Source organism: Hylaeus volcanicus, chromosome 6, assembly GCF_026283585.1.
Source record: "Hylaeus volcanicus isolate JK05 chromosome 6, UHH_iyHylVolc1.0_haploid, whole genome shotgun sequence".
Taxonomy (NCBI): Eukaryota; Metazoa; Arthropoda; class Insecta; order Hymenoptera; family Colletidae; genus Hylaeus; species Hylaeus volcanicus.
Window position 1 is genome coordinate 24,570,492 of NC_071981.1, and position 23,381 is coordinate 24,593,872.

A 23,381-nucleotide genomic window follows, 5' to 3' on the forward strand; every position below is an offset into this window, starting at 1 on the left:
GCTTCAAAACTGAAAAGTTTTTATCCGAACAATTTTTTCGTATCGTTCGAAGCAACGGAGATATTTCGGACGGACACCATAACTGAGACACCCTGTATGAAACATTTCGGCACGTAACTATAAAAAAATTCATCTCATCGATCTCAATTGTATTCTTCCGGGGGGATACACGCGTCGCAAGCGTCGCTTCGCTTAGTATGTAGGTGAGCAAGAAGACGAGCCACAGCAGGTGGTAGCTTACCCATATTCGTTTGGAAACGTGGCCATCGCCAAAAACGGTCGCGCAAAATCAACCACGGTATATGGCGAGATGAGTTTTACGCAGCGAGCGTAATTGCTCCCGTGAACTGGTTCAAAAGAGGCGCGCCTTTGCAGGTGCGGCCTAACGCGCCGCTAACTTTTTCCCAGAACGGGAATTCCTGATCTCTTCTCCGTCTAAAGAGTGTTATGATATCATCGCATAGGCGAGGCAATGCCAACAACCAGAAATTCTTGAACTTTACATCAACTCGAACTTCGGAGAAAAAATCAAATAAATTTATTAACAGTCACGTGTTTCCTACTTCGATGATTTATATGCAGTTTGATGATTAAATATAGATTTAATTTCCACATCTAACACATGACCAATTATTGTGAAAATATGAAATTATTTAACAAAATTAAATACATCGTATTCAGAAATAATTTTACAGTCCTACATACATACATTACGACTACGGCAGGATCGAAGAGGTTAGAACCGTTAAAAGATCGCGATTGAAGTTTCGCGAATTAGTGAAAGTCGAGGATATTTTTGAGTAACCAATCCTCTCCTTGTAAAATGTTAATGCAATTATCTATGGATCAATAGAAATCGCGTGAAAGCGAATTTCGAATGTGCGAAGTTCCGCAGTGTCGCGAGCAAACTTGAACAAGCGTCATCTGTTTTCTATTATAGCAATATTCCAAAGAAAAGAGAAACATGTTAAACTGTCAGCAGGGAACGTGTCACACCTGTTCTTCAAATATTAATAATTACAACTTAGACAACAAAACAAAGTAGTTTTAGCATTTACAATTTTTATTCGCATCTTTCACGCAGTACACAATTTATATATTAAACACTGTATATTTTCGTTCTGTTTTATAGACACATTTTGGGTTCTGTTACTATTTGAGGAAATGTTTGATCTGTTGGTAAAGGCGTGCAGTACGTGGCGCCAACTGTCGGTAACGACGATTACTATTCATTAGCGCTATTTAGCGCTATTGCAGCTTATGATCTGGTGACAAAGCTAAAGTAACTATACTCTGGGAGGTTAAAAAGAGGGAAATGCAGTGGTATAAGAGTACGACCCAGACAGACTGGACAGAACACATTGAACATATACCTATCCGTATGTCTTTTTTCAAAGCATAGATACGCCATCTTCTCGACGGTATGTTCAGAGAAAAATAGTGTTAGAATGTAAGTGAGATAGACCAAACGGTCAGTGGATGTAGGAGAAAAGGTGGTGGCGAAAGGTAGGAGGGTGAACAAGAAATAGAGATAGAAGAAGTAGAAGATATAGAAGGGATAACAGAAATGCATAGGACCGTAGCTAGCAGCAAAACAGCAAAAACAACACTATCAGCAGCAGCGTACAGAGAGTTGGTCTAAATCGTGCACGGGTCATACGACATCAAACCTGACATTTTTCGAATAACTCTAGAGTATAGAAGTCTCTAGAGTAGAGAAAATTAATTATTCAACTTTGCTTTCATAGTTCCTGATCTCAACACCCAAAATTCTATTTTTATCTAATTTCTACTTACTTTTCAAATAATGGTAAAATCAATAATTTTCAAATTTATTAAAAATCCTTTGAAACACATAAATATCGTTAAAGGTTACAACGTGTCTAAATTTCGGCAAAATCCGAAATTTCACTTAAAAAATTGTCTTGCTTGACTTAGAATGTTTCGCTTACTTGAAATAACGATTCTTTCAAATTTGATACGTTGAAGATGAATTTATATTTATTTGAAGTAATATATATATAATCATAATATATGAATTAGAAGACAGAAAAAGTACTAAAACATTTGTTGTTTACTGTATCATACAACAAAATTGCTCACAATCCTGAAGAGGTACACAGTTTCGTAATCGATATAGATGGAATAAAAATGAATGAAACGTTTGAATCGATATTATTAACCGATAATTATTTCTGCTAATTACTTCTTATTTTCGTTCCAACAAAAATATTCCGAATTTTGATAGACGATGTCGAAATATTCGATATCGATACACGTACGTTTTACCTGCCGATGAAGACGCACGTCAAGTGGCGCCAACTGTTGGAAGAGAGAAAGTACTATTCGATAAAGAATTGTCATTAATGTACATAGCGGCGCTGCGGTCTGAATCCTAGCGACAAAACAAAAGTAACTAGACGGAAGGCGAGAGGGAGAGAGAAATAGCGTGGTGTAAGAGACAGGAGCCTGGCAGGAGAATACATCGACTGTTCGTATGTCCGTCTTCGAAGCATAGGTACGCCATGTTCTCGGTCGTTGCGTTAAGAGAGAAATAGTGTACGCGGAGTAAGCAAGACGGACCGAACGGCCAGTGGAGCAGGAGGAAGGGAGGCGGTGGAAAAGTGGGAGGGTGGAAAAGAAACAGAGACAGACGGGATGACAGAAATGCATAGCCGTGGCTAGCAGCAGCAGCAGCAGCAGCAAGAACACCAGCAGCAGCGCATAGAGCCGAGATTCGCGTCGTGCACGCGTAAATTCGGGGCGTGTGCTAGGTTGGTCGGTCGGTTTCCCTAGCTCCGTGTCCGTGGGCTGCGAATCGAGGATGTACCGGTGGCAGTGCGGGATACGCGTCATCGTCCCGTGACGACGACATTAAGGATAGGTTGGTGCGAGGCTGCGAAACACGGTGTGGGCAGGTCGCGGCCATTTTTACCACACGATGCGGCAACCGTGCATGCCCGTTCGATCCGCCATTCCAAACAATCGGTGTACTCCGTGCCCTCGCAGGGTGCATCCAGCCACGGCAGCTCGTGGAGGCACCTTAGAGCGACGATAATACGCGCCAGTTCGCGCTCGTGGGGAGCGTAGTTTAATTATCTTTCAACGAGGGCGACGGGACAGCTCGCGGAAGCCGGTGGTGGCGGTGTCGAACGTCGTTCGAGGAAGAGGAGAAAGAAACGAAGAACGGGGGAAGGATGACGACGACGAAGGCGAGCCGAACGACAACGACGAAGATCACAGCGAAAAGGAAACGATTCGAACGACCGATATATTGGAGTACGAACGGAGCCCTGTGATTCGTGATTAAATCGGTCTCGGTGTGTTCAGATGGTAGTGCCCTGTTCTATCGGTGCCAGTGTCCCTCCGTTTCTCTGTCCGTGTCCGTGTGTCGCTCACTCTCCGTCTGTCCGCCCTGCGTGCGTGTTTCGCGTGCCTCTTCGCCACGCACCCGGACTCTCTCCTCTTCCTTCGGCAGCGCGATCGATGGTGACACCGTGCGACCGCCTGTGAACCGTCTTTTATCCGACGAAAGTTTCTCCGTCTGCCACGGAAAGAACACCGTTTCGGTTCCTTGGAAGGAACAAACAAAAAAAAAAAAAAAAACGGCGTAATCGAGCCAGTGTTAGCATTCGCGCGTGTGTCCTGTCGGTAAACGTCTCGTGAGAGTGTGTATCCGAAGCCAGTGTGTGGTGTGTGCTCTCTTACTCGCGCTCTCCCCGCTCCCGCCCCCCCCATTTCGCCTTCCCTGTTCCCCCCTCTCTGTCTCTCTTATTCACTTATTCTCGTTTTCTCCGTCTTTCACCGTCGTTCCGTCGTCCTTTTTAGATGGGCAAAATTCTCATCTAGATAAAAGAATTTCGCGTAACGCGTAAAAGATACACAGTTTCCATAATTATATAATATGTTACACGTCGAACGAACGAAAGCTCGGCCGGTTTAATCGTTTTATCGCGTAAAATCTCTGCACAGAGTTCTCATTCGAGTATAAAAATTCTGCCCATCTCCGGACCTACCGTCTCCGTTCCACTCGAATCCGAAAGCATCGAAGAGGACAGTGATAGAATGCTCGACGATACCACGGCACGACGATCGTCCCCGTCGAGTTCGACTGGCCGCGAGTCGTGGACGTGGAAGTGCTGAGGGCACCTCGATATCGCGAGGTGACAGACCGGGCGAGGGACTGCCTCGAAATGGAGATCGAGGCGAAACAACGCAACCAGAGGATCCGGAGACGAGAACGAGCCCAGCGTATGCTGGCGCAGAGGGAGAGCCTGGCCACCGCGAAGCAGCAGCACCACCAGCAACAGCAACAACAGCAGCAACAGACCAACAGGCAAAGGGCCAACGACGAGGAGGACAGCCACAGCGGAGAGGACGAGGAACCCGCTCCTGGTATCGGCCTCGGGCTCGCTAGGACCGGTCATCCTCGTGACAGCCATTCACGACCGCCCAGGCCACCGCGACCCCCGAGGCCTCGTAAGAAGTCTTCCCTCGCGGCTGCCAACCAGAAGGAGCCTCCCTTCGAGGAGGACATTATCGACGGCTTCGCCATACTCGCCTTCCGCACCTACGAGGAGCTCGAGGTGAGAAATCAAACGTTCCTCCCGCGTTTATAACACCCCTTCTGCCCAACTCTCTTACGCTCCATGTTTTACACTCGGACAGTGATTCTTAACCTTTCAACCTCTGCGCTACGAATACACCCGACCAACGGTAATAATACACTCGTAATAATATTATCATCGGCACTTAAGCAGAGAAAACACCAGATATACGTATATTAGGTTGTCCCGAAACTTTCTTTCGCGAGTTGCACTCGATTATTTCATGTGCTCGTGTTTCTATAAATAGACAATCTAATTTCATAGATATCTAATTTATACTAGTAATAGTATAAAAATGAATGTTGATCGAATGGTTTATCTTTCAATTAACACTTTACCGACCGGTAGCCTATTAATCGTCTCTTTTCCATGGCAAACAATACTTTCTTATTTATTACCGAGATAGCACGATCCCATTGTATGCTTCCATTAATATGTGGATTACGAAATATTATATTAATGTAATATAATGTAACACTAATGTTATGAAAATAAACGATATTATTGAATTTAAGTACATACATGTCCAAACGCTACCGGTCGGTAAAGTGTTAACAATAACATATATAACGTATACTTAACTGCATTTATGTTGTATTCGAGCAATAAGTCGGTTGTTATATCGTCGTGAATCATTTTTACGAACAGTTAAAAAGGTGATACGGAAAAGGAAAGAATTATATGGATGAAATTTCATTCGATGCGAAGGAATACCGGACGTAACGAAGATTCAAGTAAAAATGTCTTATCTAGATAAAGATTTATACGAGTAACGCCGAAGCCTGGTTGCTCGCGTGCAGCGCTATGCGATTCCACGTAAGCTCGACCCATCGGCTGACTGTCGTCCTTTTTTTTCCCCCCTTTCTATCGCTCGTGCCAACAGTTTTTATGCGCTCTCGCAAGAACCTGGCGAGCGTGTCAACGCCGTCGTACGTTTACGTTCCTCGGCCCTCGAAGATTTTCTCATTTTCGAGACGATCGCCGGGAGATTTTTGTGTATAGAAAAGTGACGTTTCCGCGGGACGCCAGGAGCGATTTGTAGCTCGTTCGTTCGCGCGTTTCTCGGCTGGTTTTATGGCATCCATTCACCGCGATTTACACCATCCGCGACACCATTCCTTTCGACGTACCCCTCTGTAATTGAAACTGGAGACGGGGGAAAATGTTTACGCGGATGCAAATTTTCAATAAGAAATAAAGCTGATTTCCATTGCAAATAAATCAATACGCGTATAAGTCTCGACCTGATGGCCGTTACTTTATCTACACGCGTATACCAAGTTCAGTCGCCAATACATTTTGCTTATCGTTATTATTCTGACAGATTATAAATACACTTGACAATTATTACGCGTTGAAATCAATTCCGTGTCTCTCTATTTAATAATTCATAACCCTTGTTTAAACAGATATACTTATTTGTCGTTTCGGTGCGTTTGTTACACGTAACCTCGGTCTTATTGTTAGCAGCCATTGCAACGGATCTTTATGACCTTTACTGCCTCGTGAGATTATTTCGAAAGCCATTTTCACGAAAGTCGTCTCTGATTGATAGTAGTCGCAGAGCGGGTTTATTTATTATCTGTTATAAAGTGTCGTCTAGACGTGCAAATAATTTTTTATCTGGACAAATGTTTCGAATAGCCAATAAAAGACGAACAGCTTTTAAATTGAAATCCTGTTTCACGTCGAACGAATAGATGCTCGCATAAATAATTGTTGGATACGGAGGAAATTAAATACGGTGTCAAAAAGAAAAAAAAAACAACAACATTGTAAACAGTAAGAAATATAACGAAAAAAAGAAATAAAATAAAACTCGCCGCGGGATGTTTTTGTACGTGCAATATTTATCACAATACCGTCGGATAGTCGAAGGATTTGTAAATTTCATTATCGTACTACGATGCGCTCGTTGCTCAGCGAGACAGAAATATTACTCGTAGGGAGTAATAAAAACCAATTAGAGTAAATTGCCAGCTCGTGCGATTAAAGGGTTCAGCGTTTAACTTCTGTTGCGTTGATTCGACGAGATTAATTTATTAACATTTTGACCCCGCGTTACGATGCTTGATTGGCGAGGGAGGGAGGAGGGAGGGGGGGGGGGTGATTGCATGTGAAAAACGATGCATTGTAAAGTTTTAATAAAAAAACTTGTAGTCCAACTACTGACGCGGATTATTGAAATAATAAAAGCGAGCATAGCCGGATGGAACGTAAACGATATTTTAATGCCGACGAGATAACACGTGTTTGGTATTTTTTTTCGATGCTTTACGAACTTTTTTGTTTTTAATTCGAGTTTCGAAACGATTATTTTTCGTTGTTGACGGTACGCGGAACGTTTCGCGGAGCCACTCGATAACGAGAAGTGCCCGAACTCGTCGACTAAACAGAAGTTAGTCGAAGTTCGCAGCTTCGGGTGATAAGTCGCTTAGGAGTTCGAAGATAACGATATCGTAGAACTTTCGCAAGGCCGTGGCATTTTTGTGCACGGTATCGACATAAATTTGCATTGTAACGATACGAGACCTCGCGAAGGTAACGCGAGACCTCGCGTCGCGGTTCAATACGGAAATTAAAGAAAAACGCCCGCTGGTACGATACAAGCATCCTTATTCGTAGAAGAAGAGAGAAACATTGGGCGTAGCAATTAATTTTGTGCTTTCAAATGCATTCGTTTGTAATCGTATATCATTGGGAGAAACCAGATTAGGAGTTCAAGTATCAAATGTTTCTTAAGATATTTTTTTCTACGGAGAAAAATTCACGTAACGTTTATGTAACTTTGAGAATATTTTAGGTGTATTTTAAAGTACGTTTGGTAATTCTTTCGTACAGAAATCTTTGAGATGTGACGTCCTTTTTTTTTTTTTTTTAAATATAATATTATTTGTTTACAGTAGCCCACAGATTTTGCTTATCATTGCATCCTTCTAACAGATTACAAGTACACTTGGCAATCGTTAGGTGTAGGAATTAATTCTCTGCCTTTATCTATAACTCTACTGTAAATAAAAGTATTTACTGGCAATTTTGTTGTGTTAGAGTACCATCCTTCTAGTAATAAACCACACAGATTGCTTCGAACAGTCACAGTTTTACTTGCTCGCTCTAAAATATTTTATTTATTTCACAATACAGACTCGAATTTTTGTCCATTGCGTAACGAATACAAATGTGTTTATTTATTACTCGTTATTCCAGATTTTGATCTGCATGAGAATGCTAACCACCTCTGTTTACAATTATATTCCCCGGTTAGTAAAAACAGTAATATTATTATTATTGTGTACTACTACGTAGATCTTGTGAAATGAATCGATCGATTCTTCTTGCTTAACAACGCGAGACAAAAATTAAGCGAGACGATATAAATGTCAATACAAAAGAAAGAATAAGTAATAGGTAGACCGGGATCTTGAGATCAACGATTACCTGTTTTTCTTGTCTGAAACTTCGACTATGTCATTAATGTAAATCGATATCGCTAATGTCCAACGTATCAAATTACTTTCCTCGTCTGGTAATATCATAATAACGTAATGAATGTTTTACGACTCGACAATATAACGTTATACCTTACATTTTATTATTTGATAACGTTCTGGTTAATTAATTATAAGAGTTTATCGGCTGTGAGTGTCCGTTCGTTTTTTTTGTTCATATTTTTTTTACACTTTCGTTATCATCTATTTAAATTACTAAATGATGTTTTGCTTATTAATTCTTTACATTATCATGGATGCCGTGATTGTCGAGTACACAACATTTGCTGCGAATTTGATCGGGAAGGACTGTTTTAATAGACGTACGAATTCATTTTGTCGTGTTTCTAAACTAACTATATTCTGTCGTGTCTGCTATTTTCTCAATGACAATTTTACCTATACGCAGGGTTCATCGGTTTAAAATAATAAATAAATACTAAATTATTCGTACACTTAGAAAATTTTCAACAGGAATTTCCTCTCCTTAAAACTACTGCGTGATAATGCTAATACTACAAATAATAATATGAAAATAATTGCCCGTTAATGAACAAGATTATGTCAGCTGGCTTGGTATCGCTACCTGTACGGTAAAAATGATGATCCGACGTTCGCCACCGCGATAAATCATGATAAAGGGTGCTACGAGCGAAAGCTCTCGTTCCGTCGTGATCCACGAGTGCACGCCAACAATTTTTTGCCAGAATTTTTCCAGGCAGAGGATACATTTTTTTTTTTTTTTACGAAATCATCACGACCTCTGTTTACTATTTTTCACGTTTCCTGTGTATATTCGATATCATGATATTAACCCGTTCAAGGTAAAGCACCCAATACTTGAACACGTTTCAAGATATTAGGTGCAGAAATGAATTATGTCGAAATTAATTTCATTACATTCAATCGTATGTGACTATAGTTTAAGTAAAAATATTTATTCGACATTTTGTTACATCAGATTTGATGACGTTAAAAATTGTGTACTTAATCATTATTAATCACTAGACTGCGGATCGAACCTAAATAGGAATTTATTTTATTCTGCAAATATTATAACGTGAACTTTACTTTCAATCTTTTTTATATTCTTGCATATTGTTTGCATTTTGTAGATTTTTGCGCATTCAAAATTTCCTATAAATGCATAAATATCCGCAGTCTATCGATCACGTATTAAATATTAACGTATTTTGCTGTTCAGCAGAAATCACATCGTATAATCACGTATAACTTTCACTTGCAAAAAGCATTTATTAATGTTCAAATGTTTGAATCAGTATATTTATAGCAAATATTTTCAAACGATACCAGTGTAATGAAATTGTCCAAGTATCGGTCCAATTTTACGGCGTATTCAAGTATCGGGTCTTTTACCTCGTGCCCTGCATTTAGTGGCGTACGTGTCCGAGCATTCGAGACTCGCGACAGAAGTCAATCTAGGACACAAAAACAGTGAGAAAAGTGCATACGATCGCATGCCCTATTCGACCTTCTTTTTGAGTTATAGCTATTTGTGTACTCGACGATTCCTAACGCAACACGCCGTAGTCGGAGACATAGAATATTCATGATTCTTTCAAAATTAATCACAGAGAACGTACATGTAAGAAAAATTAATGCTTCCGTTACATGAACGCGTTATTCGACGAGTACAAACAAATATATTTATTTCTCCTGGAACGTACGTGTCCAGTTTTAGCGTTTTCGCGAAAAGTTTATTTAAAGATTCGACGATACGACGAAAGACGAAGGAATCGATACCGACAGACAGAACCGATATCGTCGAGTTATCGGCCGGTCTGTTCCCTATCGCGAGCAGTTTTCTTCCCTTATAAATTGGAAACAAAGTGCACCGCGGCGGATTCTCTTTCTCTGTATCGTATGCCGCGCGTACCGATACCGGTCAATTTGCGATGCAGATGATTTTCGAAACGATCGCAAACGCTTCATCTCTGTCTATCTTGCGGCCGACGGATGTCCTCGAGTTACGTATTTCCATCACCAGAGATCTCAATGTCGCGATTCTTTGCTTTCGAGCATGACGCACCTGTTCTGAATACTATTCAATTGTCGAAACCGTCACCAAATCCACAAACGTATCGTCTTATCTCGATTTCGAGTGGAATTTTAATTTTAGAATACTCGTTCAGCGTTGTTTTCGTTGATACGATCCGGTTTGTTAATGAAACCTTGAGTCCGTCGCTCTTATTATTATTATTTATTATTTATCGAGTTCTTGGGCACAATTAAAATTTTAAACTGTCATTTTAACGAATTTCACCTACTCTTATTGGGTCACTTTCAATATCTCTAGATAATGCAAATATTATATTAAATTTCATTTAAAAAAAAAAACAAATAGATTATTATTGTTAATAGCTAATAGAAAAATTGGTTTAAATTGATTCTTTTCGGTTAAACATAATTTTTTTTTTTATACGGAAACGAGGAAACGATTAGACATAGGAATATATATTCATGAAATAAACTGAAATTAGAAAAGTCTTTTAGAAAATTCTCAAACATTGTTTGTTTGCCATATCTCGATTGCCACGTTATCTTTAAATAAATCAAGTGTGGAAATAGCTTCGATAGTAACGCTTGCAGGAGTTCTAGGTATTAATTTTATTATTATTATTTTTCTTTTTTTTTTAGTAAAAAGCTTAAGAGCGTAATTAAAAGATTAAAATGTGAGCAAAAACATAAGAGGTAAACGTTACTTTGTCGATTGATAAGATTAAAAGTGAAAGCTTTCCGTGTGTCACAGAGTTTAGAATCGATAAATCGTCATTAATTTATAAGATAAACGCGGACGTGCTTGACGTTGATTATTAACGTGTGGAATACGATGGTGATTGCATCTGAAAATGGAAATGAAGAAACGTCGAGGAATTTTTACGCGGGAAATTTAAAATTGGTTGTTCGGTTGTTACAAGTTGAGTATGGTTTTTCTCTATCTGTTTGCGAGCGTGATGGTATGTAGTACGTATGAAACATTTAATATAAATGTTCTACACAGTTTCACGCTACAGATATCTCTTCTCTTATAAATTGTCGTCGTCGTCAAACATTAAATATTAACGGAGGAATGCGTTGAAATTGAAGCATTTCTTTACAAATTTTTTAAAGATAATATATTAAGCAAATGTTTATGAGATTTTCACCGAGGAATGGAGAAATTAATAACGAAGGTCAGGTCTTAAAGAAAACAAATCTGGACGGGATTGCTGAATTTCGTTTAGGTTGCCAAACTAAATACTAACGCAAATGTTAGATTATACTGGAATTTCACGATTGTATAAGAACAATGTTTTAGCTTCATAAATAAATACTTTCGCGAGTACCGTCTGGCACTGAAAGTAAATATACATACAGTCAGTGTAAGAAGTATTCGCACGGTAAATAATTTAAAATAAATGCTTCCTGTACAAATACTTCTTACACCGACTGTATGTATATTTAAACAATATATACTGGGTCTGTTTTCAAACGACGATTGAATTACAGACAAACATCCAACCGATACGCAAGGAAGTAAGCAGTACTAATGTAATTTCAACCTTGTTATCGAATGCTGAAAAACAATACCGTGAAAATTCGCCTCGTGAAAACAGCTCGTAATCGCGGTTAATTCAACGTATTCTGTGCTCGAACCGAGTCCCGTTGGCGGAGCTTTACCTTTTTCAGGCAATTCGACGCTGGAGGTCAAACAGTGAATCATGCACGAATAATAGAAACAATAGCAACGTCGGGGACCTTAGCGTCCTCTTCGTCGTGCGAACTCGGCGTCGCTCGGCGACGAACTATTTAAATCTGTTTTTCAGCGCTATTAACCGTATTGTTATCGCATAAAGGAGCTCGGGTGAGGACTCGAGGTCGTTCCGTCGGTCATTTCACGACAGACGTACACAATGCAGAAACGTCTTGGGGAACGGCTCCCGCAGCTTTTGTCCCTTTCCTTACCACGGAAATTCTGCTTTTCTACCTGACAACGATCAACGAATGTTACGCTTGCTCGTTAGTGCTTTGTGAACGTGATTCGCCAATATTACGGTGTATACCGTGAAACGTTACGCGTTTTCAAGCTTTAACTTAACATGCGACGACTAGGACTTCGGTGGCGAGAAGAGAAGTGGTAAGACCTGGAAGCAACCCGGTGCGAACTTGGAATACATGTTAGGTACTTGTAATATTGGTCGAAAGGTTCCTTCGGTTTACTAACTTCAATTCGGCTGTTCATTGCTTAACCTCCTGTGGAACGAATTTTTGTATGGATCCTCCTTTCTTTTCTCGTTTAATCGAATATACACGAACCAAGGTATGATTTATGTGTAAAACGGTATTTTCAATATTAAAGCAAACGTATGTACACATACGTGTCAATACCTCTCACGAGGTTCGAGTCAGCCGACAATTTTAAAATTGATTTGTCCCATTTTCATCTTTTTCGCCTTTTGCAAAAATCGCTAATTGGAAAGAAACCCTTCAGACCTGGTGCAATATGCATTAACTTCCAGATTATTTTTAAAAATAAATAACAGGTTCAACATTGCGAATGATTGACAATTTATAATGTCAATTTAATTTTGATCACACGAACACGATATGTTATTTGCGACAAAACGTTACAATAACACGAGGAGGACTTTATACATATACCGTAGCATATTCTTAACACTACTTTTTGTCATGGTAACCGATACTTTGTTATCTATTACTAAGAACGAGATAGCATTGTATGCTCCCATCATTACGTGAATTATAAAATATTATATAAGTATTAATTAGAAAACGATTCTACTAGATACAACAAATGTTGCATAATACTAATGTTACCAAACTTAAAAGAAAAAAGAATTTAATTTAATTATACGTCCAACCACTACCAGTTATTAAAGTGTCGAATTTATTTTGATACAAAAGTGAATTTTCTATTTTCTTTTTCAACAAAATTTCTTGAAAATGAATTAATTTCCGCACCTTATAATTGTCAAATAGATTCATACTCTCTTAGAAGAACAAAAATAATCAAAATTTGTCAGCTACTGAACTTCGTACATACAGATAAATTGTAACGATTGTCAGGTCGAGACTTATACGTATACATACATAGATGTATTTCAATGGAAATCAGATTGACAACATAGAAGGTTGGTAAATTAACCCAACAAAAGTAACGAGTTAATATATTTATTTAAATTATCGGTTATAAATAGACTACTGATTTTGATGCACTTATAAAATATTTCAACGTGCAAAAATACACACCGTATGCAATAATCTGCAAAAATATTCAAAGTAAATTTCACATTATAATATCTGCGGAGTAAAATGAATTGTTATTTATGTTCAATTTGTCTGTGTATGTTTGCAAAGATTTTCTTTCGCATAAGAGTAAGTCTAGGTATAAACGATTCAACGTAAAAGTACGGAATTAATTTCTGTTAATTCGATTACATCACGAAACTGTGCTATGGTAAATAAGAGGGAGCAAAGTAAACTAAAATCCGCAACATGTTCTGGGAACACCCTGATGTTTACGGTCGTCGGTCGTTACTGGCCATTTCGTAATAGTCATGCGTCACGTTATACCACGCTCTGATCCTAAAGTTGAAGTCAATTACCAAGCGAAGCATGAAATCTGTCAGCGAGAGTGTACAAGTTACACACGGAGAGAAAAAAAAAAGAAGAATGAATTCCGCATGCTACTGTCGTGAATTCCGTTACCGGATCGGATTAGGTTTTTCTATTCGCAATTTGCATATTCACGACGAAGCAGATGATTGTGGGTTACTTGTTATTAGCGTAATTACTGTAATTGATCTCGTTATGATCACAGATCGCTTGACCCTTGATGTTAATTTTTTTTTTTTTGTTTCTTTATTTTTCTTTAGGAAACCGATAGGATAATGTTCGAATTGATTCGTTCGTTTTCTTTTTCTTTACACAGGCAATTAATCGATATTGACAGAATAGACAAAGATTATCTTTGACGCGTGACACATGAAGAAAATATGCGATTTATTACGATCACGCATCGAATTGTTTTTATATATTTGTGTATGTGTTACGGTAGCTGTCATGTAATTGCATCGTATTATGGAAGGAGTGTTTATTGTTCGAAATAATTAGTAGACCTAGTAAAGAATATAAACCTAATATTAAAATATTAAAAGCATCAGCTTTCAATAATTACACTCCACATTATTAAACGATAGTAATTAAATAACGACCCGAACACAGGTCACGAAAGAAACTTTTGGGACAATCTGATATTTAACAAAAAGGAAGGGGGGGAGGGGCAAATATCCTAGTCATCCTTGTCATGTACACGTTCGTTTCGTGCATCATCGTTGCCACAAAGTGCATTGTTATTGTCACGGAGAAAGTAGCTGACGTAAACCGCTTAAACCGATCGTCCCCTTGTTCCTCGAACGGGTTCGCGATTCAACCCGAGCTTCTGCTCGACGTCGGCGCAACAGCTGTAAGCTGGCCAAGACTTTCCAGCAGGAAATGTCGGATCCTCGCTTATCGTCTTCCCTTCCGTCGTTGAAACGTAATTTTTCTCCCGGCTCCCCGCTTTCGTGGTTCTTCTTTTCTTTTTCTTTTTTTTCTTCTTTCTTTTTTCTAATTAAAAGCGTCGAGGTCCCGCGATCCCTCTCGTTAATTAAATGTGAGAAATCGTTGGCTGGCGGTAAGCGAATTATCAGCGACTGCTACCGGCGTTACTAGACACCTCGTTATCTGCGCGGGTAAGACGATTTCGAATGTAAACGTCGTGGATAGGATGTTGATTCGGTGTCAAACAATTAGTGGCCAGCGAGATACGTATCTACCGCGGGGAGTGGAGGGGCCATGACTCATTATACAGAACCGTGGGAATAAAAACTACGTCCTCCGAGCCGTCTCATATTTTAACGCTACGTTAGGAACACCTCGGAATGAATGAAACGGAATTTGGATCGATCGCGATTCTTTCCACCGCTGTGATTACTAGACTGCGGATTTTATTCGTTCAGGGTACGAGCTGATGTATTAGGTTGTCCAGAGAGTTCGTGTCAATTTCTAAGAAACATTCAAAAACACGTTTGAATTTTGATACGTCGAAGAATACTCCGAGATGTGCTCAAGTACCGGGTATTTTACTTTACGCCGTTTCGCGGCAGCGTTTTTCCGTAATCGAATTACGAGCTCGCGGTCGTCTCAGAATTCGGTTGCCAGGTAGCCAAAAGTCCCGGGGATCAACGTTTTTACCGTAGAATGCACGCGCCGGTGATTTTCTTTTCTGAATTCTTTCCCCTCCGCCCCCTCCCGGCCACGGGGGAAATCCTTTTGGACTTTTTCGTCGTCCCCGATACGAGGTATACGATTCGACCTCTCCCGGGTGATTGTCCTCGCCACAGATTCTTTCTTATCCAACCGTGTTCTCTCTCTCTCTCTCTCTCTCTCTCTCTCTCTCTCTCTCTCTCTCTCCATCTCTCTCTCCTTTCCACCCTTCCCCCTCTCTCCGTCCCGTCCGCAACCCGGTGTGTTCTCGTGTTCCCCCGTCGTGTCCTTACATTCTTCGGCTACACGACGTCGGGTCAAGAAGAGAGTGTCGACATGTGGCGAGATTATTATCGCACACGTAACCGTACCGTAATACTTAATTATCTTGTCCCGGGGTCCGCGAGAGCGTTTAAATTATCTCAACGGCGCGCTTGCACGAGAAGAGGAAAGAAAAAGATACAAAAAAAAAAAAACAATGTGTGTGTTTATCCTCCGCCTGGGAGCAATTAGTGACATTCAACGATACGCATTATCCGACGCGAGCGACCTCTGTCTTTTCCTCTGCACGCGCGCGGCCGGCGACCAGTGGAAAATGATTTACCGCCGGATGATTATACATTTCGCGTTTCATTTGCGACGCGAGCATGTAATACGTGTCGCGGCACGTACGACGAATTACGCTGCCGAGGGAGTAATTGCGGGACGATGTGAAAACGGGCGCAGCGAGTATTTCGTACGGATCGCGGCATTTCCTGTCGAACGTAGCAGAGAATTTCTCGTTCGATCTTCGTGGAACGGACGCGATTGCGGGCGGTCCTGTTATTGGGATTTCTGGCGTTTTAACTATTCGTGGATCGAACTATTAGGTTGTCCCAAAAGTTTCTTCTGTTTCGTTAATAGGTAATACATGCACAATATTTTATATCCAACGTTGGATTATTGAATTGCGTACGATTCATTTTGCTTCGTTACTGTTACAATCATTAACATCTAAGAAATTAGGTTGTCTATTTATGTAAACACTGGTACACGAAGTAACCGAGTGCACATTGCGAAAGAAACTTTTGGGACAACCTAAGAAGGCAGAAAAAATATTAGGTTGTCCCAAAAATTTCTTTCGCAATGTGCACTCGGTTACTTCGTGTACCAGTGTTATAGCGCGATTAAGTGTCACCCCGTATTCGAGAAAGGAAAACAATGTCCACAACCTAATATTTTTTCTGCCTTCTTAGGTTGTCCCAAAAGTTTCTTTCGCAATGTGCACTCGGTAATGTAATATAAATCATACAAATATTGCGTGCGGAGTATATATGATAGCCTGGAACCTTCTGATATTTAGTTTAGGCATTATCGCTCCGTAACAGTTTAGCTGCCTCACCCTGTATATAAATTTATATTTATAGAGCTTCCAAACTTTGGCAACTTCATGGAAAGATAAAATCACGCGAGTGGGCGATCCTCTAATTATTTTGAGCGGGGTATTTAAAGGAGAACGACTTCTATCCGCGTTACATGTGTCCGCAAACATTTATGAATGACCTGAAAATACACACGGCTGAGAATATATTTAACCCTGTACGCGAAGCTTCGCAAGCTTTCTAAGTGGACATTGTTTTCCTTTCTCGAATACGGGGTGACACTTAATCGCGCTATAACACGCCGTAGAACGATTCTACAACACAACACGATGTAAACAAAGTGATGTAAACAAAGAATATTGTTTCGAAAAATTATATGAACATAGAGATTTGCTTTGAAATATTCTATATACGTATACGAGAAATATCTGATATTAATTAGTATCGTGTCTTCTCTTCCACTATCGAGCAATGCCTGAGAAAATGATACGAAGATAGGATATTGTTTAAAAATATTATAAATTCGTAGAATATTCTGTGAAAGAAATGTTGTGGATAATTGTATATTGTTCGAAAAAAATGGTTTGGACGTTCAAGAGTATTCCGAGAATTACGACTAGCAATCTGACTTGATCTAATCTGATGCTTAGTAATATTTTATTTTCTCTTTCGCTATCGATAAAGCAAACTATTGTTTAACCTTCTGTGACTGGTATCTAGTGGTCTTATCTGAAGCGATTAAGGCCCAAAATGATTAAACACGCTTCTGTTGAAGTGGCTGACACGCCTAAGCGTATCTATTCTCGTTTTTCTTTAAGTATCGATCATCAATTAGGATACCGTAGCTCTGTTCAAACACGTTAGATTTCACGCGACTAATAAATAAATTTCTTTAAATAAGAGCCTTCTTATCGATCGTCTATATATTAGTATAAAGTCAACCGTGAAAAATAGATACGGTGTACGTTTTATTGAAGCAATCAGACGGTACTTATGTTAATGCCAGATCAATTTGATTGCGAACTGCAAAATCAGTACGAAACATTACCGATAAACCACAAGTATGATTGATAATTGAAATTCTTTTTGAATTTTCATTGATACTGCAATGATTATATGCGAGAAATAAATTTCTAGTAACTTCTTGAAATTAAAATGAAACGTACGTTAACTCACTTGTCGTCACTTTTATATCGAAAATCTTTACAACAAACGTGATCGGAAATTTAATTTTGAAACTTTTTCGCTCCGTACAAATTTTAGGTAAAATTGATAGTAACGGAGGTATCGACACTTTTTCCGGAAATTGTGCTTTGGGAAGGACGGCAACAATAAACCTTAATTAACTCGCTTATCATTACTCGCACAATAAAAATCCATGTAACCAAAGTTATTGGAAATTCAATTTTAATACTTTTTCGTTGCACGCAAATTTTAGCTAAAATTGATAGTAACGGAGATATTGGTAGCTCGTGCGAGAATTGCGTTTTAGAAAGGCCGGCAATCATAAAGTGTAATTAACTCGCTTATTGTCACTTTTACAATGAAAACACTTATGACAAAAGTGATTGGAAATTTAATTTTGAAACTTTCTCGTTTCGCACAAATTTTAATTAAAATACAACAAAAAGGTTTGGAAATTAAATTTTGAAATTTTGTTTATTTCACATAAATTTTTGATACTGTTGACAGTATTTGTGTACCACGGAATAAAACAATAAACGTTGCGAATCGGGAACAAAATTGATCTTTTTTTTTTCTTTTTTTTTTTTTAAATGTATTTCCTGGGCTTAGATTGATCCAGGGATAGCCACGTGAGTGTTGAAAGTAGGACGACCGTTTGTAATTGATTGGGCTAAAAACGCGCAACGATAATCCCTCTTTCTGTTCCTCTGGTTCCGTGAATAGCGACGTCGAACGAATTTGTCGTTACACGTCACATTGGGCGACGGACATTAATTACGTTAGGGTAAACTCGTCGTGTTCAGAACTAACCGACCGTATCCCGTATATTGCGATATCCGACCGTACTGATTAGTTGCAACCATTCTACACGGTGTCCCGGTCAAAGCAAATCGCATTACTATTCACGACATTTTAATTGAACTTAACTATGATCAACATATTAAGAAACATATTAAACAAGCAACTATTACTATTACTTGCAACAATAAACCTTAATTAACTCGCTTATCATTACTCGCACAATAAAAATCCATGTAACCAAAGTTATTGGAAATTCAATTTTAATACAACATTACTATTGACGATTGTTCTTGCAACATTACTATTCACGACATTTTAATTGAACTTAACTATGATCAACATATTAAGAAACATATTAAACAAGCAAGAATAATTTAACATTCTCAGCTAATTATTTTCCTTATATAATTAAGAAATAATGTTCGCATTAATTACGTATTATTTAGTCATAATCGTTAAGTCACATTTCTTACATTCATATCCTTAAATTTCTTGATCTATCCGAATGTAAAATACTTTACATATATGTAAATGTATTAATATAATATCAAGTGTCACATCTTCCATTTGAGAGAAACATATGTTCTTGGTAAGAAAGACTAACGATTACATGAAGAGTCAAGCTTAGGTCATAAGTCGCGTAGACAATATTGTGTAAGTGGGTCTCCTTATTGGATTGGATACCTCGATAATTGCATAAATCTTTGCAGGGATGTTCTGCTCCGCTTTTCCGCAACCATAGGAGTGTAGTGTGGTGTTTCGCAACGAAGAAAAATTCTTAGCCTCCTTCCAGAAAACAATCAAATTCCTATTCGTTTAACATCATTTCCAACTATTTAAAACAAATATATTTATGACTAAGCAATTTGTATCCGAGTCAATGAAACTATGACAATTTTCTCCTTCGCATTAATATAGTTTAAAAAAAAAAAAAATACGGAAACACATTCCTTTTCATCGATAACCTACGGTTGATGATACTTGATCAATAAGTTGATGTATAATACATATTTGTCCTTTGTAAAAAATATGCTCTTCGAGCCTAGATAAATATTCAAATTTTAAAGAGAAAAAAAACAGACTGCCATGAATACTGTCTGAATAAAAAATTCATAAAAAAAATCCATTAATGCTCTAGTTTCGCAGAAGTCTCTTCCGACGGAATCGAAGTCACTCCATTATTGTCGCATAACTCATATTTCTTCGATTCTATTTCAATCGTATTTCGAAACGATACGATACGAAATCAATAAAAAAAAGAGATAGAAAGACAATATAGTAAACACAAATGTTATTCAAATTTTTATTTCTCACGGCTGACGAGAAATTGTTAGATTTTGTCGAGAAGCAAGCTCAGCCTGCTGCCAAATATTATTTATATTTGAATATTAATGTCATCGATCGATCAAACTTTTGTTTGTTCCAACTATTCCAAAGTTAGAGGAACACAGGAATCCATTTGTAACGGAACACCCTGTAGAGAGGTTCTCTTTCCTCTTTCAGTCCCGGCGCGCGATGAAATCGTTGAAATCGTCGCCACTTGATAATTAACAGCCACTTACGGGCTTAGAGCGAGGTCAGTGTCACGTCGCGGTGCCGAACTCGCTCGGTTACGTAAGAATCGTCTTCTCGCGAGACCGATTCTACACGGTGTATTATTTACAATGGTACTCGCTCCTATCCGTTCCGCGATGATTTCATTGTTTACATCAGTGTTCCCCAACCTCCTTTGGCCCGCGGCCTAATTCACCGTACTTTTTCGTCTCTGTGCTTCCAACCCCCCAAATCGATTCTTTCGAGATACCACCTTATAGAGATCAACGAGCCAATATTTTGCACACCTCCCTCCACCTCCAATAAACACGTTGCGATGTCGGTACAGATGAACGCGATATGGTTTCCGTTGTGAACCACTGGTTTCGCGCCACGCGCTGTTTGCACGGATCGAATTCACGTACGGAAGCGGTATTTTGTTTCGCAAACCTGTTTCATTGTCTCACACCGCGACGATTTCATGCGAAGGGAATGAATTCGCCAATCAAGCTCGTGATTGGAAACAGTGAGCGTTACGCGCGCTGATTACGGGGGCGTTGATTGTCTGGGCGCGTGATCGGTTCTTCTACCCGAGATATGGAAGCAATTTTTTTTGTTGGAGTATAATTGGACAGAGAGTAGGCCTATTAACGGGTATCCGTTCGGGTAAGGTGTTTTCTTTGGTTGGGTAACAAGCGATCATTAATCACGTTCACTTAGTAATCGTGATTAATGAGTAAAATCAGTAATCACGGATAATGGCTAATGAGTAATCACCGGTCGTGATTAATGCTTAATAAATCGCCTCTGTACTTTAATTGATGATTTTATAAGTACAACGCCTAAGGTCGTCGTTGCAACTGCCAATCTATCGGCTACGGTATTACAGCAATGGATACACGTGTAATTTAAAAGAGCATCGGTTACGTTGAAATCTTGGAAAATGAGAAACGCTGTTTGCTTATATATTTGTTAATAATTGCCTAAATATTTGCCACTTCCAGGACAAACAACGCTTGCTTAACATTTTTTTTTTTTAATTATCGAATTCGAATCCGAAGGACACGCTACACAAATATTGTCGAAAAAGAGACCTAAACCTAAACCATTGAGAGAAAAATATAATACAAAGGACAAATATCCTAAACCACAGCGAACATCATCCATTTCTGTTTCCCTATTTTGTAATTCAGAAAGTAGTATTCGTCCCACCAAAAGTTGTCTTTTATTCGTTATTCGTACTCGCATATGAATTAGAATTTTGCTCGACTCCGCTGTCAACGCTTGAATTTCGAAATTCCGATTACTTCGAATCGAACCGGCCCACGGGAGAACACCGCGCCCCGTTCGTTTCTACTCGTTCGCGTCGAAGGAAGCTCTTCTCCGTCGCAGCCGGTGCTCGCGGACGATCCGCGTAACGAAAGAAGCCACGAGGTCGCGATAAATCAAAAAAGGCCTCGCGGCCGAGAGACAGGAGGAGGCGACTCGGGGAGTCTGAATGAGCAAGGTTCGTTGCACGAGCATGTAATTTCGACTCGGAGCTGGATATATCGTCGGATTACCGCGAGAGCTCTCCCGGTGTCGTTAGCCGTACCGAGAGAGTGAGGTCAGCATCGCCGCGCCACTCGATAAATCAGCTCGGCCGCAGTTGTGCCAACGGAGATGCCTGAATTCTGCCACGTGATCCGTCGACAGACAGCCCGAGCCGCAAATCGGTGCTCGCGATTATCTACACACTTGCCGAATCTTTCCCTATTTCGGTACACGAACGTTTTTGCCGATTCAAATATTTTCGGTGTGTAATTCGAATATTATTTTGACTATGTCTATAGTTAACAGTGCTTTACATCGTGAAAACTGAACAAATTAATTCTGAAAGTGGAGTGTCGAAGAAAATGAATTTGAATTACGGGAACCTCGTTGAAGTTGCAAAAACAAATATCGCGATAAATGTTTGGTTATATGGTTTCCACTAGTCTGTAAACAAAATTTAATCACAGTAATTTTGAAGAGTATCAGTCCAGCAATCAACCAACGTGTTACAGGGGGTCGCTCGTGTGGCAATCGAATGCGAGTAATTTTCCATGTAAAATTTGGAAAATATTGATTTTTATATGGTTTTCAACGATGATTGGTTAAAAATTGAATTTGGACACTGAATTTTTCTCAGACACGAAGTCATCTTCGCCACTATCTTTTTCTTTAGCGTAAACAAATCAAAATTAAAATTTTCGTATTCCTCGTTATATAGTCAGTTTTATGAATATTCGTAGTCTTTATGCCTATTGAAGAAATTTATCTACATTAAACGATAGCTTCGATGTTTCCAAACAAGTTTTTCATTATAAATATATATACGCGAATGAAAAATTTGTAAACGAGTTCAAACATTACTCTAATTGCCAGGACATTTTTGTATCTCGCAAATACGGGCGCTTTCAAACAAGGTCGTGTCCCGAAACCATTTTCATCGGAAAAGCATCGTCAATGTATTGACGATACACACGTGGAAGCTACAGTGAGAGATGTAAAGGTTTTTAGGTTGCATTAATTCCTGTCACAATATCGCAGATGCGGCACTGGTTTGAAGTTCGGTGACCGAATTCAAACGTCACTGTTTCAATAATGATATTTAATAATATTTTTTAGGTAATATTTATTAGGTGTAGAAATTAATACTGTACGTCTGTGTTCAATCACTTATAACTAGTTTAAACAAATATACTTGTCATTTTGGTACATTAAAGTATCAACCTTATAAATTCTCGATCTGAACTCTGTTACATTTCTAAGATAATAAAAACTAAAAAAAAAAAAAATGGACGAATAGAAAGAAGAAATATATAACAATATTTAATTGTCATTTCTTTGTTCACAGATGAGAATAGTGTAAATATCGCAAATAGATTGTGTAAAATAATAAAATAAAAGTCTTTGTTCACAGAGCAACGAAATATTGTTTATCTATTTGGTCAATTACAAAACAATATACGATAAGTCTTATGTACATATACACAAAGTATAAATACAAATTGTAACGAAGATCAGACCAAGAACTTAAAAAGTTGGTAATTTAACATATAATAAAACACACAATGACGAATAAATATTTCTACTTAAACCAGAGTTATATATGA

General features: G+C 38.9%; 1 protein-coding gene across 5 annotated transcripts in view; it reads left to right on the plus strand.

Annotated features, from left to right (window-relative positions):
* The first annotated feature begins 2,434 nt into the window (after positions 1 to 2,434).
* LOC128879054 (autism susceptibility gene 2 protein-like) overlaps positions 2,435 to 23,381 on the plus strand; it is a 38,144-nt gene continuing 17,197 nt past the window's right edge. The window contains exon 1 of one of the 5 annotated variants that reach the window (XM_054127866.1): positions 2,435 to 4,586. In XM_054127866.1, the coding sequence (XP_053983841.1) occupies positions 4,194 to 4,586 (393 nt within the window). In that variant the 5' untranslated portion in view covers positions 2,435 to 4,193. The remainder of the gene's footprint in view (positions 4,587 to 23,381) is intronic. The other 4 variants (XM_054127864.1, XM_054127863.1, XM_054127862.1 and 1 more) reach the window with 4 other exon arrangements.